The sequence below is a fragment of the Medicago sativa genome, chromosome 7 (assembly GCF_051527215.1).
Source record: "Medicago sativa cultivar Bolivia chromosome 7, Bolivia_mono, whole genome shotgun sequence".
Lineage (NCBI taxonomy): Eukaryota > Viridiplantae > Streptophyta > Magnoliopsida > Fabales > Fabaceae > Medicago > Medicago sativa.
This window is the reverse complement of record NC_140755.1, coordinates 16,351,577-16,370,681: the sequence shown is the minus strand read 5'-3', so window position 1 is coordinate 16,370,681 and position 19,105 is coordinate 16,351,577. Positions and strand designations below refer to the sequence as shown.

Below are 19,105 nucleotides of genomic sequence, written 5' to 3'. Positions count from 1 at the left end.
ATCACAATTTTGACTACCATGCAATGTATTAAATAGCTACCGTAAAAAAAAGGTTATTAAATAGCACTGAAAAAAAAAATATATCTAGACATGAGAAATGCTACTTAGGATTTTGGGCAGCGTGTCTATGGTTTGGAGCTGCACATATTGTGCACTGTACATGACCTTTTTGAAGCATTAGATCATGATGGTAGGCATAGTTTTTTGTGATGCCAATTAAGATTTCAAGGGATTTTAAATTTCTTTACTGATATTCAATCAAAACTTTTATAAAAGGAAGAAACTTAGGTGATTTTCGTATGGTTCTTAACTAAATTCACGTTGATTTCCTCAAATCCTTAATTTTTCTCAAAGTTTGTTATATGCAAAAAAGATGTATTTTTAGTTAAGAACCATACAAAAATCACCTAAAGAATTGTACTAAGTTTTGTCCTTTATAAAATATAAATAAATTTTGTAATATTTCAATTTTTTGGTTACCTTGTAATATGTTAATTAAGATAAATCATAATCCAACAAAATCCGTTAATATTTAATTAAGATTTTTCATAACTTACAAAAATATTTAATTAAGATTTTTCATAACTTACAAAATATGTTTTAGTACCCTCAAAATAAAAATATGTTTTGGTATTCAAAAGTCTACATATTGTTGGGTGGGATTTTGTGATTTTTTTTTTTTTTTTTTACTCTTATCCAATTAATCAATCCCACACAAACCCTTGAGAGAGTGTCATTCTCTCGGAATTGGATCACCTCCTGCACCATATCAGTCCTGCCATCTTTCCTCGGAATTGGATCACCTCCTGCACCCTTTTCTGCCGTCACTTCCATGCCAGGTTAATTTTCTTCTTTTTCTTTATGGAATTGCTGGCGGCTTTATATTTTTATCAAATTTTCTTATAACAAAAAAAAAATGTTTTTTTTATTACACCGATTCATTGTTAAGTTTTTTTAATCCCATTCACTATGATTTTTTTTTTACAACAATTCATTGTTATTGTCCCCTAAAAAAATCGTTGTTATCGGATGATTTATTGTTATATTTTTTTCCCCGTTGACAGTGAACAGTCCATTCATTAATTTGTTTGCTTATATTCATTCACTATTTTCTTTTCATTGATATTGTATTGTTGTTGTTTTTTCCGATTGAATATATATTTATTATTTGGTATATAGTTACTATACTTTTGCCGATTAAGAAACAATATTGTTCCTGTGAAATAACTAGTGTAACTTAGATCATGGAGGAAAGTGTGGAGTTGTTTCATCTGTTAATGGATGCTATAAATAGGGGGTTGTGTTGTGTAATGTCAATGTATTACTTAGCAAACAAAATGTATAACGAATTATACTTCCTCGACTCAATGCCAAAACTAAATTCCCTAAGACTTAAAGTCAATACTTGAGCCGGATGAAGTGGTTTAGAACCCAATATAACAAGATGTAAACATTTATGCGCAACAACTCTGGTTTTGGATGAAGCTCAATTGCAAAGACTTTCACAACTAGTGGCGAAGTATGGAACGGTTAGCTTAGTTCATATTCTTTTAAATATATTAATAGTTACAATTTTAGTAAAATATAATATTTTTAGTACATTAACAATGATTTTTTAGTCCCGACCTATGAAGCACGGACACGTGTCGTGTCCGACACCGACACGACACCGACACTTGTAATTACACTGAATTATGTGACTTTTTCCAATTATTAGCTGTGTCGGCGTGTCAGTGTCCGTATCGTGTCCGGTGTCCGTGTCCGTATCCGTGCTTCATAGGTCCCGACCAAGCCAAAACAAACGTTGAGAAAAAATATATGATTGATTATAAGGAGTTAAAGATTGTTGTTGGAGGTGAATCTCTAGCGGGAATAGTTTTATAGAAGTAGACCGAGGTGGAACCCTTCCATCCCAAAACTTTCACTTTCTTTCTCAAAAGTTTTTTGCATCAGTATCATCAGGGTATACTGAAATTTCACCTCCAACAACATTCTTCAACTCCTCATAATCAATCATAGTTTTGTCTCGAAGTTTGTTGTGACTTTAGTGGGACTAAAAATATATAATGTCTAATATACTAAAAACTTTAAAATATACTAAAATTGTAACTATTAATATATTTAAAATATTATGAACTTAGCTCACTTTTTAAGTAATCCTTCCATACTTTGTCACAGTCTTTGCAATTGTGTCACATCCAAAGCTAGAGTTGTTCTACATAAGTTGACATCTTGTTATATTGGTTTCTAAACCACTTCATTTGGCTCAAGCAATGAATATAAGTTTTAGGGAATTTAGTTTTGACATTGAGTTGAGGAAGTATAATCCATCTACATTTTGTTTGCTAAGTGACTCATTGACATCATGCAACCCTCTATTTATAGCATCCACCAATAGGTGCAACAATTCAATGGTTTCCTCCATGATCTAAGATACATAATTATCTTTGTATTTACCCTTTCCTTTGTTATTTTCTTATTGTGAATCCCCTATTTGATGGCAAATATATATAAGGAACTAGTTATTTCATAAGAACAACTATTGTTTCCTAGTTGGAAAAACAATACAATATCAATGAAAAAAAAAATATGATTATTTTTAGTGATCTTTGGATGTATCTTGTTTGAGTAGGTAATTTACGTCAATGTTTGTTTGGATTATTGATTTTTTTAATGGTTTGGCTCTTTTGAGCGATCTTTGAATGTATCTTGTTTTGCTTTAGAATCATGATCATTTTTGGATGAACTTTGAACAACTTATTTGCAGTTTATATCACAAGCACATACTTATCATGATAAGTGTTGTTATGTATAAGTTATTTCACTAATAAAAATAAAATGAAGTTAAATTGTTTATGACCAATAATAACAGTAAACAACTACATTCACAAGTTGGGGTTGTTGTTTTTCACAGAGTGTGTGAAAGTAGCCTTGCTGGAATGTCACCACCGAAACCAGTTGTCAAAGCCTTTGATCTTGAAGACAAGCTCAATCTGAAGGGTTGAGAATTATTGACTTGCAAACAAATGCAAGCTTTTGGATTATAGTCATGGTAGATCAGGATTTGCAATGCGTGCACATACTTTTGGATTTGGTGAAGACCATGGTGCTTCATCAAGGCATTCAATTGCAAAAGAATTTAGTGGCACAATTTTATTCATTGAATTTGAAACCAAAGTTGTGTTACAAGATGCACTTGTTAGTAAAATGAAAATTAAGAACGTATAGTAAGATCTAAGCTTTCGCTATAGTATCAACATTGTTGAATCCTAAAGATGGTTTAAGGTTGATGTTGCTTCATAAGTAAACATCGATAATGTAAAAGACAAGCGACTTTCATTGTTGTGTTTGGTTTCACGTTAGCACTCGTAAACATGCGTTTAAAGCCATATCTATCATGAATTTAAAGAAGCTACATCAGTTTCGGCCATGGAAACAAACAGATACTAAATGAAGTTGAAAGTGAAAGACTTGAAATTTAAAAGATTGAAAGATAAATGATAAGGAAATGTAAACTATTGAAGTTAAATTTGACTTGAAAGATAAATTACTTAGAAAGTGTTGGAATTAAAATTACTTGAAATATAAAATGCGAACAGGGTAAAAGAGTTTAAAGACAACGGCACAACGCTCTTATATGTAAAATTGCTGGAAATTTAAAATACTTTGAATTAAAATGACAATAATTTAAAAGGAATTTAAAAGACGATGGAAGGTATAATTAGAGTTCTGAGAAGCTTATGTTTGTTTCATAGACTAAGTATTCGACCATTAGTTCTTTATGAGAACTGTTATTTATCGAGGAAGAAACTAGGTAACTGCCACTTCGATGATGGAATCAGATTTGATGCAGTGACTGCATCACGCAGTCACTCGTCGCAGTCTTTCGAACTGAAATCGACAACTAAGATTGTTAATAATTTGTTTTCGATAATACGCAATATGGACTGTCCAATCTGTAATCAATGGCTGTGATTTGAAACTGTGTACTTTGTTACGGCAAAGAATCCAGATCCCTTTGATGACAAGCCACAGTCATCATTCATGGCAGTTACCTTGTTGAGCTAGTTATGTGCTAAGAGTCAATACATGCCCAAAATTTGTAAAATATAATATTTTCCCCCCACATTTTTTTTAAAATTGAGGAAGTGGAAAAAATTTATTTACTAAAGTGACATTAATGATCATTTTATGATCGCCATTCAATCCTCTCAGAGGTAAATTGATTAAGGTTCTATTCCTCCTTCAGTCGTTCATTCATGACATATTTCATCAAGGCCAATGGCAAAGAGGAATGTGAAACTTGTGAAAATAATTATTTACTGTAATTCATGTGGCTACACTATATTTACAAAAGGAAAAGTTGTATAGTGTAGAATTCTCTGCAGCTATCCATGGCATAATTTGCATGGTGACTCAGGAGCTGAGTTTGGTCACAAATTGAAAAGTGAAAAGTTCCCAAGATTCTTCTTAAAATAAATAAATAAATCTATTTTTTATGCTGCAGTGACTGAAAATGCAAACTTTAACTCATTCCTGAATCTTGATTATTATTGCACACACCAGCTTCTATATAGCCGTCAATAGCCTTCTATCTCGTACGGATCAAAAAGTAGGATGAAGATAATGTCATCGCTTAAGGCCCTCCTTGAAACTCTGCATGCCCTTGAAGATATATACAGACACCGAAATAGCCTCTGGAATGAGAACTTTCAGCAGTTATATTGTCCTTGCGTCGAGCTCACACAGACAACTATTGTCAGCAAAGTCTAAACTGAATCCAATCCAAAGCTTAGAGAAGAAAGTAGATCAGTATCAGTTGAAGAAATATGGTGACTCTAAAACTTCCTTCAAATCTAAGTCTCCACGTTCAGGTAAGGGTGGAAATTCCAAAGATGGGAACGACTCTTGAAAGCTCTCCAATAGCTGTTCACAAGTTAAACAAGAGATCAAACAATAATGTAAAAAATTAAAAACAGAATAAAGTACAAAATTCAAATTCAAAATAAATTTAAATAAATTAAGACGCATTATTAAGCAATAATAACTGTGAATCTTGTTACATAATACAGTAGCATGGTTTTCGCTTCTTTTTCTTTTGGCATAAATGTACTTTTGATCTCTCTATTTTTACTGATTCACAATTTTAGTCCCCTATTTTTTAACTTGGAAGTATAGTTCCGCAGTTTTCATAATTTCAAACATTTTCCCCACCACTGAATTAGAGACTTATTTACTTTTGCTAATGTCGCAAGTGTAATGATCAGGTGGGTAACTATGTGATGTAATACAAAATGTGTTCAGGAATTGCAGTTAAATCTTCTCTTTTTAAGAGATGCAAAAGGAAGAAATGAAATCTCATAAAACAATCTGCTGTTAATTACAGACAAATTTTACACTTACGAAATTAATTTCACCTCAAGTTATACTTAGGATTTAGGAACAAGATAGCATTGGGTATAAAAAATGAGCATTTAAACCACATACGTTTTCAAGAATTGGAGTCTCATAGAGTTCTACAAACTTCTCTCTCAGTATTCTGTTCATATTATCAACATCACATGCGTGCGTCCAATATGAATCATGGACCCCTACAAGCATATAAATCAATTATTAATCATCATCAGCATTGCAATTATAATAGATCAAATATGAATGGAACCATGAGCTTAGCTCACTTGGCCGGGACATTTTGCATAGGTCCCAGTCAGGAGGCACCCTCCCCTCTTATTGGGGATCCCATAACCCTTGGTCGTTAATTTTAGTAGTGGGGTATCCACCATGGCCTAATAGGGTTTAATACCAAAACCAAGGAAATACCTGCAAAACTCAAGCCTGCCTTTTTGCAGGCAATCGCAGTCCTCATCATATGAGAACCATCAAGTGAGTGAACAAAATTTGGCGGAAATGCGGTTCTCTGCCGCTTGACCATGACCTGCAATATTTGAAAATAAAATTTTAAATTTAGATCTGGAAAATGAAAAACGAAATCAAAATACCGAAATTTTCTACAAAATAAACTATGCTACAACTGTTTGCAAACCATTCATATGAATATATGAAATAAACGGCGTAAATATACATAGTAATAAACTAAAACTCTATCGAAATGTTTGGTCTGCGAAAGCCTGTCATTCAAGATAATCAGAGAAAAAGCTCATGCATGATATGAGATGACCATACGCAGCTCAGATTCTATCTAATCAGCTCTAATTCCTACTGTTCGTGAGTATGTGAAGCCCAACGGAATCATAAATCCCCAAGCATGAGATTTTATGTTTTTAATTCAACAGTAACCTTATGCGGTAATTATTTTCTATAAATATCATCCTAAGTTTTCCTTTATTACCCTCAAACAAGTTGATATATATTGTCATAAATTACCTTGTCGGTTTCTCGTTTCAATGTTAACATCTGAAGTGAAGTTTTGACCTGCAACACATAATAATAAAAGCTTAATAACCTATAGACAGCCTAGAAATCATGATAACTTGAAAAAAGTACTGGTGATGTAGTTCCAGGAAAATTATGTTGCACTCACAATATGCCTTCCTTGATAGCGGTAAGGTTGCACCACAGGAAGTCCAAGAGGAGTGGTCCAACACACTGGTTCATTTTCAGATGCAATCACCTGTTCCAATTGTCTTGGTCATAATTATATCATACCACAATTAAACAAAGCCCCCTCCCTCGAGAGATTAGCATTTTATATTTTTCATTTCCATTTCTAAGTGTGTGACAATATGCACTGTCTATTGTAGATATGTCAGTAAAAGGAGTAATGTAACATACTTTTGCACAGTCACCAAGCCAGTTCATGATACTTCGTGCACCTTCAAACATCTCCTGTAAGGCGGTTAAGGTCACCTGAGAAGGAAATAAAGATGATACAAATGTTACATGCTTAACAAGGAGAAGGTATATTTAAAACACCACCATTTTAACCCTCTAACCTTTGCAGCATAACAAGCAGCACCAAAGAGCTCTGAATCATCTGCAATAGCATCTCTTTCTTTCAACCTTCTCTTTATCTGTTCCCGTGCTCCAATGTATGTGACACCGTAAACTGATGTCATCACCGTCTGCTTAACCAATTTTCTATCCACCTAGACAAAGTTCAATCAGCTCAAAATCAGTTTTGAGATGAGGAATGATACGAAGAAAAAAAACAAGCATCAACTAGAATTGGTCAGGGAATAAATTATTTTCATTTGGGTTTATGATTTATTTTTTTTATTTATTCCTTCTAACAGCTAGAAGTTCCAATATCTCCTTGTAAAAATATGAACCATATCACACCAAAGGAAGAGTCGATAACCTGATTAACCAAAATCTTTGCATGACGAGCTTCAGGAAAAATTTCCAGATCTTTCTGAGCATCGATTTTCATGATTTCTAATACCCTGCATAAAATTGTTTTATTATGATGAGGTGTTTTATATAAGATATCCCTCACAATTCAAGTCAAAAGAGATCAGGAAGAAAAGAAACAAAAAGAAGAGCTATTGAAAATTAGAATGACAACAAATAAATAATAAACCGAACAACAGATCAGGAAAAACAATTGCTCCATAAACCTCCTTAACTTTTTGATAAAACGAATTATTATGGAAAGAAAAACAAATACATACGAGCACAATAAAATATCCTACTTAGCAACAAATGAACAAAGTGGTCAAACGCTGCTTCCATTTATTTATCTTTCAACAAGCGTAACACTCACAACCTAAAGCAAGAAAGTCTTCATGTTGTCTATAACTACTAAAAGCAACCAGTAGTTCAAGAGTTGTGTTTTTTTGACACAAAGTTAACAACAAATTGTTGCGAAAATTGGGGCCTAACTCATCCTTACAAAACCGGCTTGTAAGGTCAGGAGTGCCTCCTCTTTATAAATTCTTCTCAAGAGTCCTATCTATCCGATGTGGGACTAAATCCACCCCCTCAAAGCCAGCACAATGAAGGTGTTGGAGGCTGCAATGAAGGCAAACCAAAGGCCGCAATTAAGGCGACTAGGGCGGACCGCAATTAAGGCGGAATTTCCAACACATTATTATTTTGACACAATTGACAACAATTTTTACATAAATTAGATGATTAACGCAGTTTAAATATGTGGTTAATTACGCTCACTAGATGGTTGATGAATATAACAAGGTGTTGTTGCAACTCATTAAACCATCAACTAAACACAATTAACCACGGTTTTGTATGTTGTCATTAACCACAATTTTTCAAGTGTATATTGGAACACATCGTTGGTACTGAATATCATGTGTATATGTGAACAACTTAAAAATCATCTATATTTGAACAGAAATTTAGATAGATAAGAATTTTGAATAGCTAACAAGGTGTCGCAACTCATTAAACCATCAACTAAGTATTGGGAAAAACCCAAGTCCCACATTGAGTAGATAAGACTCTTGATAAGAGTTTATAAAGAGGAGGCACTCCTCACCTTATGAACCGGTTTTGTAAGGATGAGTTAGGCCCCAAATTTCAACACTAAGCACAATTAACCATGATTTTGAATGTCATTAACCACAATTTTCCAAGTGTATATTAGAACACAAATTGTTGTTAATATCATGTATATATTTGAACACCTTAAAAATCATCTATATTTGAACACAAATTTGGATATAGTTGGTAAGTTTGTTAGGTGGTTGTTAGGAGTTGTTAATATCATGTATATATTTGAACACCTTAAAAATCATCTATATTTGAACACAAATTTGGATATAGTTGGTAAGTTTGTTAGGTGGTTGTTAGGAGTTGTTATTTTGGTTATTCTTATAAAGTCTTTAAATAGCCCTCAATTGTCAGAGGGGAAGATAGCTTTGAATAATAAAATTTTGTGACTAGAGAATTATCTAGTGTGAAAGGAGAGTGCTCCTTGTATGCAAAATTATCATCTTCATTGTAAATAACTAATGCACTCAAACAATATAAGAACTTAGAAGCATCTACAAGGTGATCTAAAGAAAAATCAACATGTTGATCAGACATCTTAAACAAATGTGTCTTAATTATAAATTGTGTTTAAAAGCTTAATCCTTTTACATACACCAAGGTCTGTAGAATATTCCAAAATAAAGCTAGGCAAGAAATAAAAAACCAAATCATCATATTAGATATAAAGGGGACAAATTTGGACAAGAGACTGTTAACTATGCTAAGAGAGGAGAGGTAAATTATGACAATATGCAAAACACTAAGTGTGATTGGTTGAGCAGAAATAGGGAATCAATAAAAGGGTGAGAGGTGTTGGGGAGAGATAGGGAATCTCCATTGATTGATCCAGAAGAGAAATATGTCGGAAAAAAAGATGTGGGATACACACATTTTCGTCTTCTCTCCAAAGATGGGAACAAAGAACCTAGAAAGGGATTGTTTGTCCCTGGTGCTGGCAGAGAGTGGATGTTAATGAGGATAATTTTGTCCGTTAAAAATTATACGATTTCTCTCTTTATTTATTTCCCCTTCCTTATTTCGAAACACAAACAATCTACCCTATTTCTGAGTTTTTTCTCTCTTATCACACTCTTTCCGTTTTCTCTCTTCATATCACATTATCACAATCAATCAAACCATAAAAGCTCATTATTGTTATCTTAACTTTAAACTAAGTTTAATATATGTAACAATAAACACAAATACTCACCTAGCTGCTATACCCGAGTAAACATCAGCTGGCTTCTCTCCTGCAACTAGATTGACAGCAGCAGCCCCTAACTGAATGAAACAAATAAATAACAAATTATTAAATATAAATCTCTCATCAGCCATATAGTTTTGTTCAAAAATGGAAAATAGAATAGAAGGCTATATAAGATAGGGACCACAAACATCATAGGAAATGAAGATACCAAGGGAACACAGAAAGCATTTATTTTTTAAAATATGAAGAACTCTCACAAAACACATGATACTAAAATATTTACACTAACAAATCGATACATGACAACAGAAGTGCATGTTTCAGCCATTGATCCACATTTGACAAGACCAGTCTGGGACCATGTCCAAAAGCTTAAGATGTTGGGAAAGAGCACATGAATAGTGTAATGTGATTACTCAAATCAAAATCATTTTCCACAACCATCAAAATCTGAAGGTCCATTAGTAGTTGTTCAAGGTTTCTGGTTTTTATTTGAAAACTTAAATTTGAAAACAAAACTTGTTCGACAAAATGAGGTTAAATTGATTTTTTTCCATAATTTTAAAATAGTTATCACTTAAATCTGAACCACAAAAATAAGTTTTGTAATTTTTATTAATTTAATGCTAACATGTCACCACCGGTGGCTGCCGGCCATCACTCTGACCAGTACCACTGATGGCACCATTGCATCAAGCACTTAGATCACCAACAGGTACCACTTCGGTCATTGCCGATCACACTATGACCACTACCTCTGAGTTTGGCGGACGTCTCTGGCCACCTTCTACCACTGCCATAACACCTCAACTGCAGCGGCCACCACCGATCACCACTCCAACAGCCGGCTGCTCAGCAACCACCACTTATATCTTTTTTGATGTTGTGGGTGTCAATGGAGGTAGTGATATTCAGAGGTCTGGGAAATTTAAGTATTGACAAGATAATTTGTTCAATCGTGGCTCCACACCCACGGAGGCTCACAATGTCATTCGCAAGTTTGTGATGTCAAAAGTAATTTTTTCATTATTTTTTCAGACTTGATTATTTTTGTGTAAATATTTTAATATTTTGTGAAGCCAGAACAGAAGCTCAACTGAAAATAGATACAGATTTTGAAAATTTCAAAAACATAAAACCAAAAATCACCTCATCCCCAACAGGGCCTTAAAGACAGCTAGATTCAAAATGGTATTCATCCCCTAACTTGATCTCTAATATCTAGGACTAAATAACTTGAAACTCGAAAATTGGAAAAAGAAACATGGAAATCTAATTGATAAAGCCATTTACCTTGTCTCTTCCTAAAGCAGCATAATGTTGTAAGCCGTTGCAAGAGCCATCCTATGACAAAATTATAGAAGTACAAATAGTGATTAGTTAAAAAACATGATGATAACATGAACTTGACAATGGCAATGGTTTTTTATATCAGACAACAAAGAATCAGTAGGAATAGATTACGCTGGTCACTTTTACACAAAGCATTAAAGTGTGTGACCTTAAAAGAAAATTGCCATCGCAACACTGAGACTTATTTATTTTATAATAATATATTATAAACGGGTGAAAGATAAGGATAGCCAAGAGCACGAGGCTCTCAATATTGTGGGCCTGGTGAGAGTGTATATTATGTCTGTAAGTGTGCACGCGCGCGCGCGTGTGTGTGTGCGTGTGCGAGTCTGTGTGTGTGTTGTGTGTGTGTGTGTGGTGTCTGTTTCAGCAGAACTAATCCATTAGTAGTTTCTCCTCAATTCACATAAGGGATAGATGTATCATAAGATTCATAACCTCAAAAACAAAATTAATCCGAGTAAAATTATGAACACCTTAGCATATTTTGATACGTCAAAGTTCGTTCACATCGTGAAAATACCTGATGTACTGGAATATGTGATATAAATGACTCTGGTGTAGAAATTTTTAAAGCTTCAGTTAGAGTCATGCATGCAGCTAAGAACTGGAATGGATCTTCTGCATTCAACCACCACCGTCTCCCTTCCATAGGTTGTTCAGCAGAATCAAATATCTCATCAAGATGATTTTCAACGAAAGTTATGCGGCCTTCATTTGATAGTTTATCAACACCACCACCATATAGATTTGCCAAGTGTATCTTCAGCCAGTGCAAACCAGATTTTCCAAGAGGACGTCCATCTGCAAATTCCAATATCCCTCGGCATACATCTGAACCAAGATGATTTAAGTGTGGATGCATGGGATATGCACGGCCCCTAAAATCAAGGTTATGTGGGTAGTAAAAACACTCTTCATCCTTCATTTTACGTGCTACCTGCAACCATAGATATTAATGAGTGAGTAGCTCGACAAAAAATACAGACTGCAAGACAATACACATGAATATCAAGAAAGCATACAGCAAGTTTAAGTTCTGTGTCGCAACGTAGTGAATATCTCTCCCTATTCTCTTTCTTCACAGATTTGACCTTCCATTTCCACTTCCTTTTCTCTGCTTCATCGTCAGTTTCTAGCTCCTCAGGAATTTCAACCTACAAAAGAAAATTGAGCACCATTTCAAACCATAATCAACCATAAGTTCCTTGAAACACAAAATGCAAAATTAATGATTCCTAAATCTTGAATATTTACACATAAACAAGTAAAATAAGCTAACAACCAACAACAAAATATCAATAAAAACAAAAGAAGAAAAAGGCAATTGTATAGTTGAGCTTACATCATTGCGGTCCACCAAACCAGCAAGTCGGCCTCCACCAGCCCATATCCTATCCACAACACTGAGCACCTTGTTATTTACCCTCCATTTCGTATTCCCGAGAGTATCCAGAGCCTAATCAAGAGTTTTGGATGTACACGCGTTATAAAAAATCACTATTTAGACAAAAACATATTGAAAAGAATATAATATAATATAACACGGCCCAAAATGCATGACAACCATAATAAATTCAGACCTCAAATACAGGCTCTAATTGCTTTCTAGGGGCTTTCTTAACAGCCTCTCGTTGTTGCTTGACTCCATGAGTACGCATGACATAGGAGGGTAAGAACAAGTATCCACCTTTATCAAAACTGCAAAAGTGCGTCATATGGAAAATTGAGAACCAGCACCGCGTTAGCCATTCATCCAAAAGAAGTAAAACAGTAATATACATATGCATTTTGTAAACATTGAATGGTATAATTGATTGTTGATAGTGTATGAAGAAAATCCTTTTCATATTTTGAAGCCAATTGCAAAAGACAGTAGTTTACTTGGTTAATACTACAGTTAGGTAGAAGTAACACAAGTATGATGGGCTAGATAAAGCAAGACAGTCTAATGGCAGTAGTTTCACAATTTTGTTGATCAGTATTCATTCTAGTTAGAAACATTCTTGTTTGTTCAATTCTAACCAGTTTTGGGAATTCTTTTCATAAATCATAAGGATCCTAACAGTATCCCATAGCATATCTAGGGCTATGTCATTAAACAGTGACCATTCATCGACTCGATTAGGCTATTAAGTCAGTAGATTAATGATCGACCCCATGATTCATTAGTTGAACTGCATGCGCTATTTTTTTGTAATTTATATATATATACAGCATACACAAACCATTTTTTAGCATTGTTTTTAACAATTTGAACATTGTCTCATTACAGTTGTATATTGTTGGGTTAAGCCCAAGCCCAGATATTCATAAGCTTAAATGCATCTTCCTTCTCTTACATTACTTTGTTAGCCCTTTTAAGCTTTGGTTAGGGGCTTTAGGAGTTTTTTTATCGAGTGGTGTCGTTGAGGGTCAAGTTATAAGGCCTTTGTACTCTTTTTCCTCCTTTGCAGGTTTGGTGCATCTTGTGCTAAGCCTTGCTAATAATATTTGCTAATTCAAAACAAAAAAAGGGTGTAATGTTCGGATCTTTTTCACATGATTATATTGGTTGATTAAACCACCTAGCCCTACCTAATGTATAACATAAAGGTTAAATAAAAGTTTCAAATCATTCGTAATCATAAAAATGATAAGCAGAAGGTTAGCAAGACAGCAGTCAAAAGTGTTTAAGTTATCATACCCTGACCAGTTGACCGGTGGAACGACCATAGGCATATAAGGAATGACCATACTTTTTGCCTGTTAAAAAAGAATAAAAGTAATTAATAATATGTAGAACCCAAAAATAGGAGATATGATTTTTAACATAAATATAAAATCAATGCAGGACGAAATGCAATCATATATGTCCATATCTGATTGAGATTGAAATAAACAATACATATAATGGTGCTTTTAATACCCAACAAGATAAGCTAATAACCCTATGAAAAATCGGTGACGTTCAATCAAGGATATGGAGAAAGACCAGGGAGACAACAGGACTCAATGCCAACCCTCGACCAACCAACTCCAACATGGTATATGTGATTTTCCACTAATCAACTACTAGGATCCTAAAAGATAACCACTAGCCACACAATGGGTCAAAACAAAAAAAGTATATTTAAAAAGAAGAAACGAGCTTTTATGTGCCCAGTCCATGAGAGAAAAACCAATAAACTCAAGGACTAGCTAACTTAATCCCTACCCTCCTTGAGCACAATAAACTGTTCAGGTCTGTTTGATTTACAAATTAACGAGACTAAACAACACTGAGGTAATTCCTTCATGTTTGATTAAAAAAAAGGGTAAAATATGCATTTCATCCCTGCAATTATAGGTCATTTGATTTTTCATCCCTGAGCTTACTAATCCTCCCATTTTGCCCCTGTAAAATTAATCATTTGAAAATTCATCCCTCATCAGAGTAAATCATTGCCACGTCACGCGAAATGACCAAAATGCCTTTTTTTTTTTTAAGAAGCTGAATTAGCCCAACTAAATTGACACCAGTGAGAATCGAACCTGAGACCTCGAGGAGGAGCACACTCCCAGGTCCCAAGCCAATACCACTAGGCCAACCCAAGTGGGTTGACCAAAATGCCCTTAGTTGCTCCAGTTAAACAGAAAAGGAGCAAAATACCCTCATTCATCAACTAAGGGCATTTTGGTCATTTCGCGTGAATATGAGTGATTAACCCTGATGAGGGACGAATTTTCAAATGATTAACTTTTACAGGGGCAAAATGGGAGGATTAGTAAGCTCAGGGATGAAAAATCAAATGGCCTATAATTGCAGGGATGAAATGCATATTTTACCCTTAAAAAAATTATCACAGAACAACACAAAACATGGAATGAAGAACAACACAAAAAAGCAAAACAAAAGTTGTCCCACGGACAAAGCACCTAACAGAAAAAAAATACTCAATTTTATTTCCTACCTCAATATCTATGTTTTTCCCCCCACTAATTCCATCCCCCCCCCCCCCCACGGTACTGCGTTTAACTTTTAGTTATTACGCATAATATAATATTATATGATTTGGCCAACCACTCATGATTTGTTATGCATAAGCATATAATATCAATGGTTGATATTACTCACTTTACTCTCTAAAGTGAACTGCTCTAAAATTGCTCACTTTAGAGGAAACTTATCCAATATTATACATATTTTCCACTTTAGAGGAAACCACTTTATCACTCCACCTGTGCCATCTATTGTCCACCAAACAATATACCTGACAAAGAGTAGTGTTGTCACCCAAGTTTTTGTCCTATGTTATTATGCTTCATTGTGAATCAAACGCATTGTGGTGGATGACCGATGGCAGAATATGGTTGAAGGCTGAAAATCCACTATATTAACACGCCATGGCAGTCATCCCTTCACAAATTGCCTATGGAAGTTGTCAAAAATTCGCCATGCCATGGCGGCACCATGGCCACCATTTAACAACACTGAACAAACAGAACCTTCAGTCAAAAACAAAACTGGAAACAATGACAACCGCAGCATAATGCTGGAGATATCTGCTTTGATCGGTTAAGCAAGGGCCACGTTTGTGGGCCTGAAGATAAAGGTCTATCTTTGAATTTATGAGCATTACGCTACAACCAAATAAACTGCATGACACCAAAAACTGCCCATCTCTACAAAGATTTCTAGGATCAAAGGTTTAGGCCATTTTACAAATAGGGAGTTGGCTTGTTTAGGATTATATTTCAGGTAGTATCCTGGTAAACCAAAAAATAGTCTTTCAAACAAAAAGGATTGTAAATGCACTAAGTTATCCGATATAGAAATAATATGCATTAAGAATCTAGAAAAATGATTACATTGAAATTCGCAAGAAAATACTCAAGCTAGATTCTCCCTTATATACCAACTTTTATTCTTCTCATACTCTTTTATCTTCTTTCTTCCCCCTATTCCCACATCTCCTATCTTCATCTTCTAGATCCTATGACTCTTCTAGTCCATCATCACCATTAACACATTTTAAAGTTTTTCTAACTTCGATTCAATTCAACAATGTAACTCTCCTTTCCAAACTAAAGGCTCACTAACCTGACAAAAAGTTGTGCTAAAAATGTTGCGTGATATACCTCTAATGATGAACAGTTCAATTTGAATTTTGATTAAAAGAATAGAAGGCAATAGAATATACTTACAGTTCGGTCAAGCCCTTTAAGAATTAGAGGGTCACATTCAATAACACCGTATTTTCTGCCTGTTTTCCTGTTTAGATAAGAACAAGATAAAAAAAGGTTATAATAAAAAATATTGTGGAAAAAAATATAATTGTAATCATGAGACGCAAAGATCAAAGCTCACGCTGCCTCTTTCATCGTTCTAAATGAATGCACAAATGCAGGACGGATATCAGGTCCACCATCTTGTGACTGATCTGATTCGGATTCTGCTGGCGGTTGAATATATGCCGTTTGAACCAAAAGTTCAACCAAGCGGCTTCCTACCTGTGCAGTGGAGAAGATGATACATCTTATTAAAAAACAAATAAATAAAAAAACAAACATTTTGAGAGTGTAGAAGAGACTATGCACACCTTTGTCTTCATAACTGGTCCCCACGGTTTTGTATCATCAAGGCCCTTCAATATTCCTCTCACTGCAGCAAGCTTCTGCTTTTTCATCAAATCAATGACCTTTTTACGCAGTTTCTCTTCTTCCTTTATGACTTCAGTGGATTCAACTACTTCATTTTTCTTGCCTTTATCATGTTTTTTCTTAGCACTCTTCTCCAAGAACTTGTGTATTCTAACCTATAGTGTAACAATAAGCAGGATATAAGGTTACACACATAGCAAGAGTGCAACAATGAATTAGGATACTATATACATATAATGCTCTTCCTTTGAAAGTTTACTGTTCACTTCAGAATAAATGGACTTAAATGGATGAAAATTTTGTTGTTAGAAAGGATACATCTTCAAGCTAATCAAGTCTTATAACTACATTCTGCATACTCACTTGCACATGTCCGAATGTGAATGTGGTTTCCAGGGAGCGAGGGAAAATGTGGAACAGGTTGAATAGCAGGTTATGCACTCCCCCATTTTGGGTTCATTCGCACAAAAATCCCCACAAAAGCCTTGTCCCCATCTCATCCCTATTTTGGGATTCCCACCCTCGGTTCCGATTAAATAAAGCCACAGTTACCTAGCATGTAAGGAATTACCTAACATTCCTACCTCCAAACACATTTTTAAATAATGATATAAAAAACTTAAAATAGAAAACATAATGAAAAGACATAAAATTTTAACATTATAGATCACTGTATATATCTTTGCCTACTTGAAATACTAACCTGTCTTCTCTTTTAAAACCTCTTAAACTTCCTCACTCGTGAGTTTTCTAAGGGTGTTTCTCAGTCGAAATAAGTATGAAACTGAGTAATTTGAACTATTTTGATCAACATAATTATGCTATTAATAACACTTGAAGTGCAAACAAAACAAACAAAAGAAATAACAAGAAATGCAATCTGTCTCACCTCTTGCTCAATGGAATCACCTACACTGCACACGGCCTGTACAACCCTAGCAGTGCCAACGAATCCTTTCTCACTTCCCGCCATCAACAACGCCATCATCTTATGCATAGTAATTACAGCCATCTTATCGGATGGCAACTGAAGAAAGTAAGGCGCATAAGCTGTCCTCTTCTTCCCATTTCGATACATCTCTTGCTCATTCTCAATTGCATCCCTTAGAGGCTCAAACCAACCAAGAAACAATGACTTCATGTAAGGCAAATTAGGTGCCAACTTCTGTTCACACATATCCATCAAAAGCTCTTTATATTCCCTGGCAGCTTCTTGCCAAAGTTCAGTCTCAATCTTCACTTGTCTTTTCCTCAACTCCTTATATTTCCCCTCTGCCAAACCATGCCACTTGAACCCAGCATTCTGCTTCCTCTCTTCTTTCTTCATCTCCTTCAACAACTCGTTAATTTCGTCATCAACCGGGGCGGAATCTGCTTTTTCCGCATCGTTATGCAAAATCCCCTTGTTTTTTAACATAAATTCATCAATCTTCCTCTTATCTTCTCTCTCCATCTCCTCCAACAACTCTTTAATTTCATCATCAATCACAGCAAGATCATCTTCCTCTGCATCAGTCGAAGTAAGCGTCTCAGCAACACTAGAATATCTTTCACCATCAAATCGAAAACCCGAATTGTGAAAATTCCTCTCATCCTCAACATCAGTAGAAGAAACAGCCTCAGCAACACTAGAATAACCCTTTGCATCAAATTGCGAACAACAACACCCACCAAAATTCTCAACTAACTGAAACCTCGATTTATTCACACGCCCACTTCCATTTTCCTTCCCAAAGTTACACAAAATCTCTTTATTACCAGAAAAAATGGAATTTTGAGAGAAAACAAGAGGTGGGTAGTTAACATTCCGACGTAACAAACCTTTACAGACTTGTTTGGAAACATTCCGCCACATGTTTGATGAAATGCCCAAATGAGATTTTTTCAAAAATATGAAACTTTTGTTGTGGATAAGAGAATTGGGTAAGGATTCAACTGTTGTAGCGAACATTAAATTAACCATAGATGAAAATTGGTTGAAGAAAAACGAACAATGAAGAAGAAGAAGAAGAAGAAGAAGAAGAAGAAGAAGAAGAAGAAGAAGAAAAAGGGTTAATAGAAACAAAATTCATAGATATGGAATTGGAATTTGAAACATATATGGTGCCGCCTTAGTGGGTTGAGTTTGAGGAATGAATGAAGATGATGCGGTTTGTGGCAGTTTCTGAAAAACCCTTCTTCTGTGTTTGGGAAATGGGGATATGGGTTTTACAATAATATCATAAAGATGGTTTATGATGTTTACAGTGAGCAAATTCAATGATCACCATTGATTTATTGAAACAAAATTCAATGGATCGGATCATAGAATGGATATCAAATGAATCTCACTAAAATGGATGAAGGTAAATACACTGTAAACTATATATATGTGACTGAAAAGAGAAATATTATGGACGTTCTCTTTTAAACATTATCTCTGACACTCATTCACTCTATTGCATGAAATTAATGTACTGTATGTCTCAC

The 19,105-nt window shown here is 34.7% G+C and overlaps 1 protein-coding gene and 1 long non-coding RNA gene across 2 annotated transcripts; one reads left to right on the top strand and one right to left on the bottom strand.

Moving 5' to 3' along the window:
• The first annotated feature begins 666 nt into the window (after window positions 1-666).
• On the top strand, window positions 667-3,373 carry LOC146904626 (uncharacterized). The gene is made up of 2 exons (XR_015019746.1): window positions 667-839; window positions 2,873-3,373. It is a non-coding gene; the product is annotated as an uncharacterized LOC146904626 (long non-coding RNA).
• Window positions 3,374-4,295: 922 nt separating this feature from the next.
• LOC146904625 (DNA-directed RNA polymerase 2, chloroplastic/mitochondrial-like) lies at window positions 4,296-18,824 on the bottom strand. The gene is made up of 19 exons (XM_085727598.1): window positions 17,526-18,824; window positions 16,576-16,791; window positions 16,344-16,486; window positions 16,181-16,247; window positions 13,701-13,759; window positions 12,598-12,715; window positions 12,360-12,473; window positions 12,040-12,171; window positions 11,538-11,954; window positions 10,955-11,005; window positions 9,665-9,735; window positions 7,319-7,403; window positions 6,954-7,106; window positions 6,793-6,867; window positions 6,542-6,631; window positions 6,385-6,432; window positions 5,821-5,935; window positions 5,488-5,591; window positions 4,296-4,926 (listed from the first exon to the last, which is right to left on the bottom strand). Exons 1-19 carry the CDS (start codon window positions 18,597-18,599, stop codon window positions 4,816-4,818), a joined length of 3,243 nt encoding a protein of 1,080 aa, XP_085583724.1. The 5' UTR covers window positions 18,600-18,824; the 3' UTR covers window positions 4,296-4,815.
• Between the last annotated feature and the right edge of the window lie 281 nt (window positions 18,825-19,105).

Bases quoted from the DNA above. Each gene is read 5' to 3' on its own strand.
- LOC146904625 (XM_085727598.1), bottom strand. From the start codon at position 18,599: ATGGTTAATTTAATGTTCGCTACAACAGTTGAATCCTTACCCAATTCT. The intron at 6,433-6,541 runs GTGAGTGCAACA...TATGTGTTGCAG, and splicing joins GCTATCAAGGAAGGCATATT to GTCAAAACTTCACTTCAGAT. The intron at 5,936-6,384 runs GTAATTTATGAC...CAAATATTGCAG, and splicing joins TGAAACGAGAAACCGACAAG to GTCATGGTCAAGCGGCAGAG.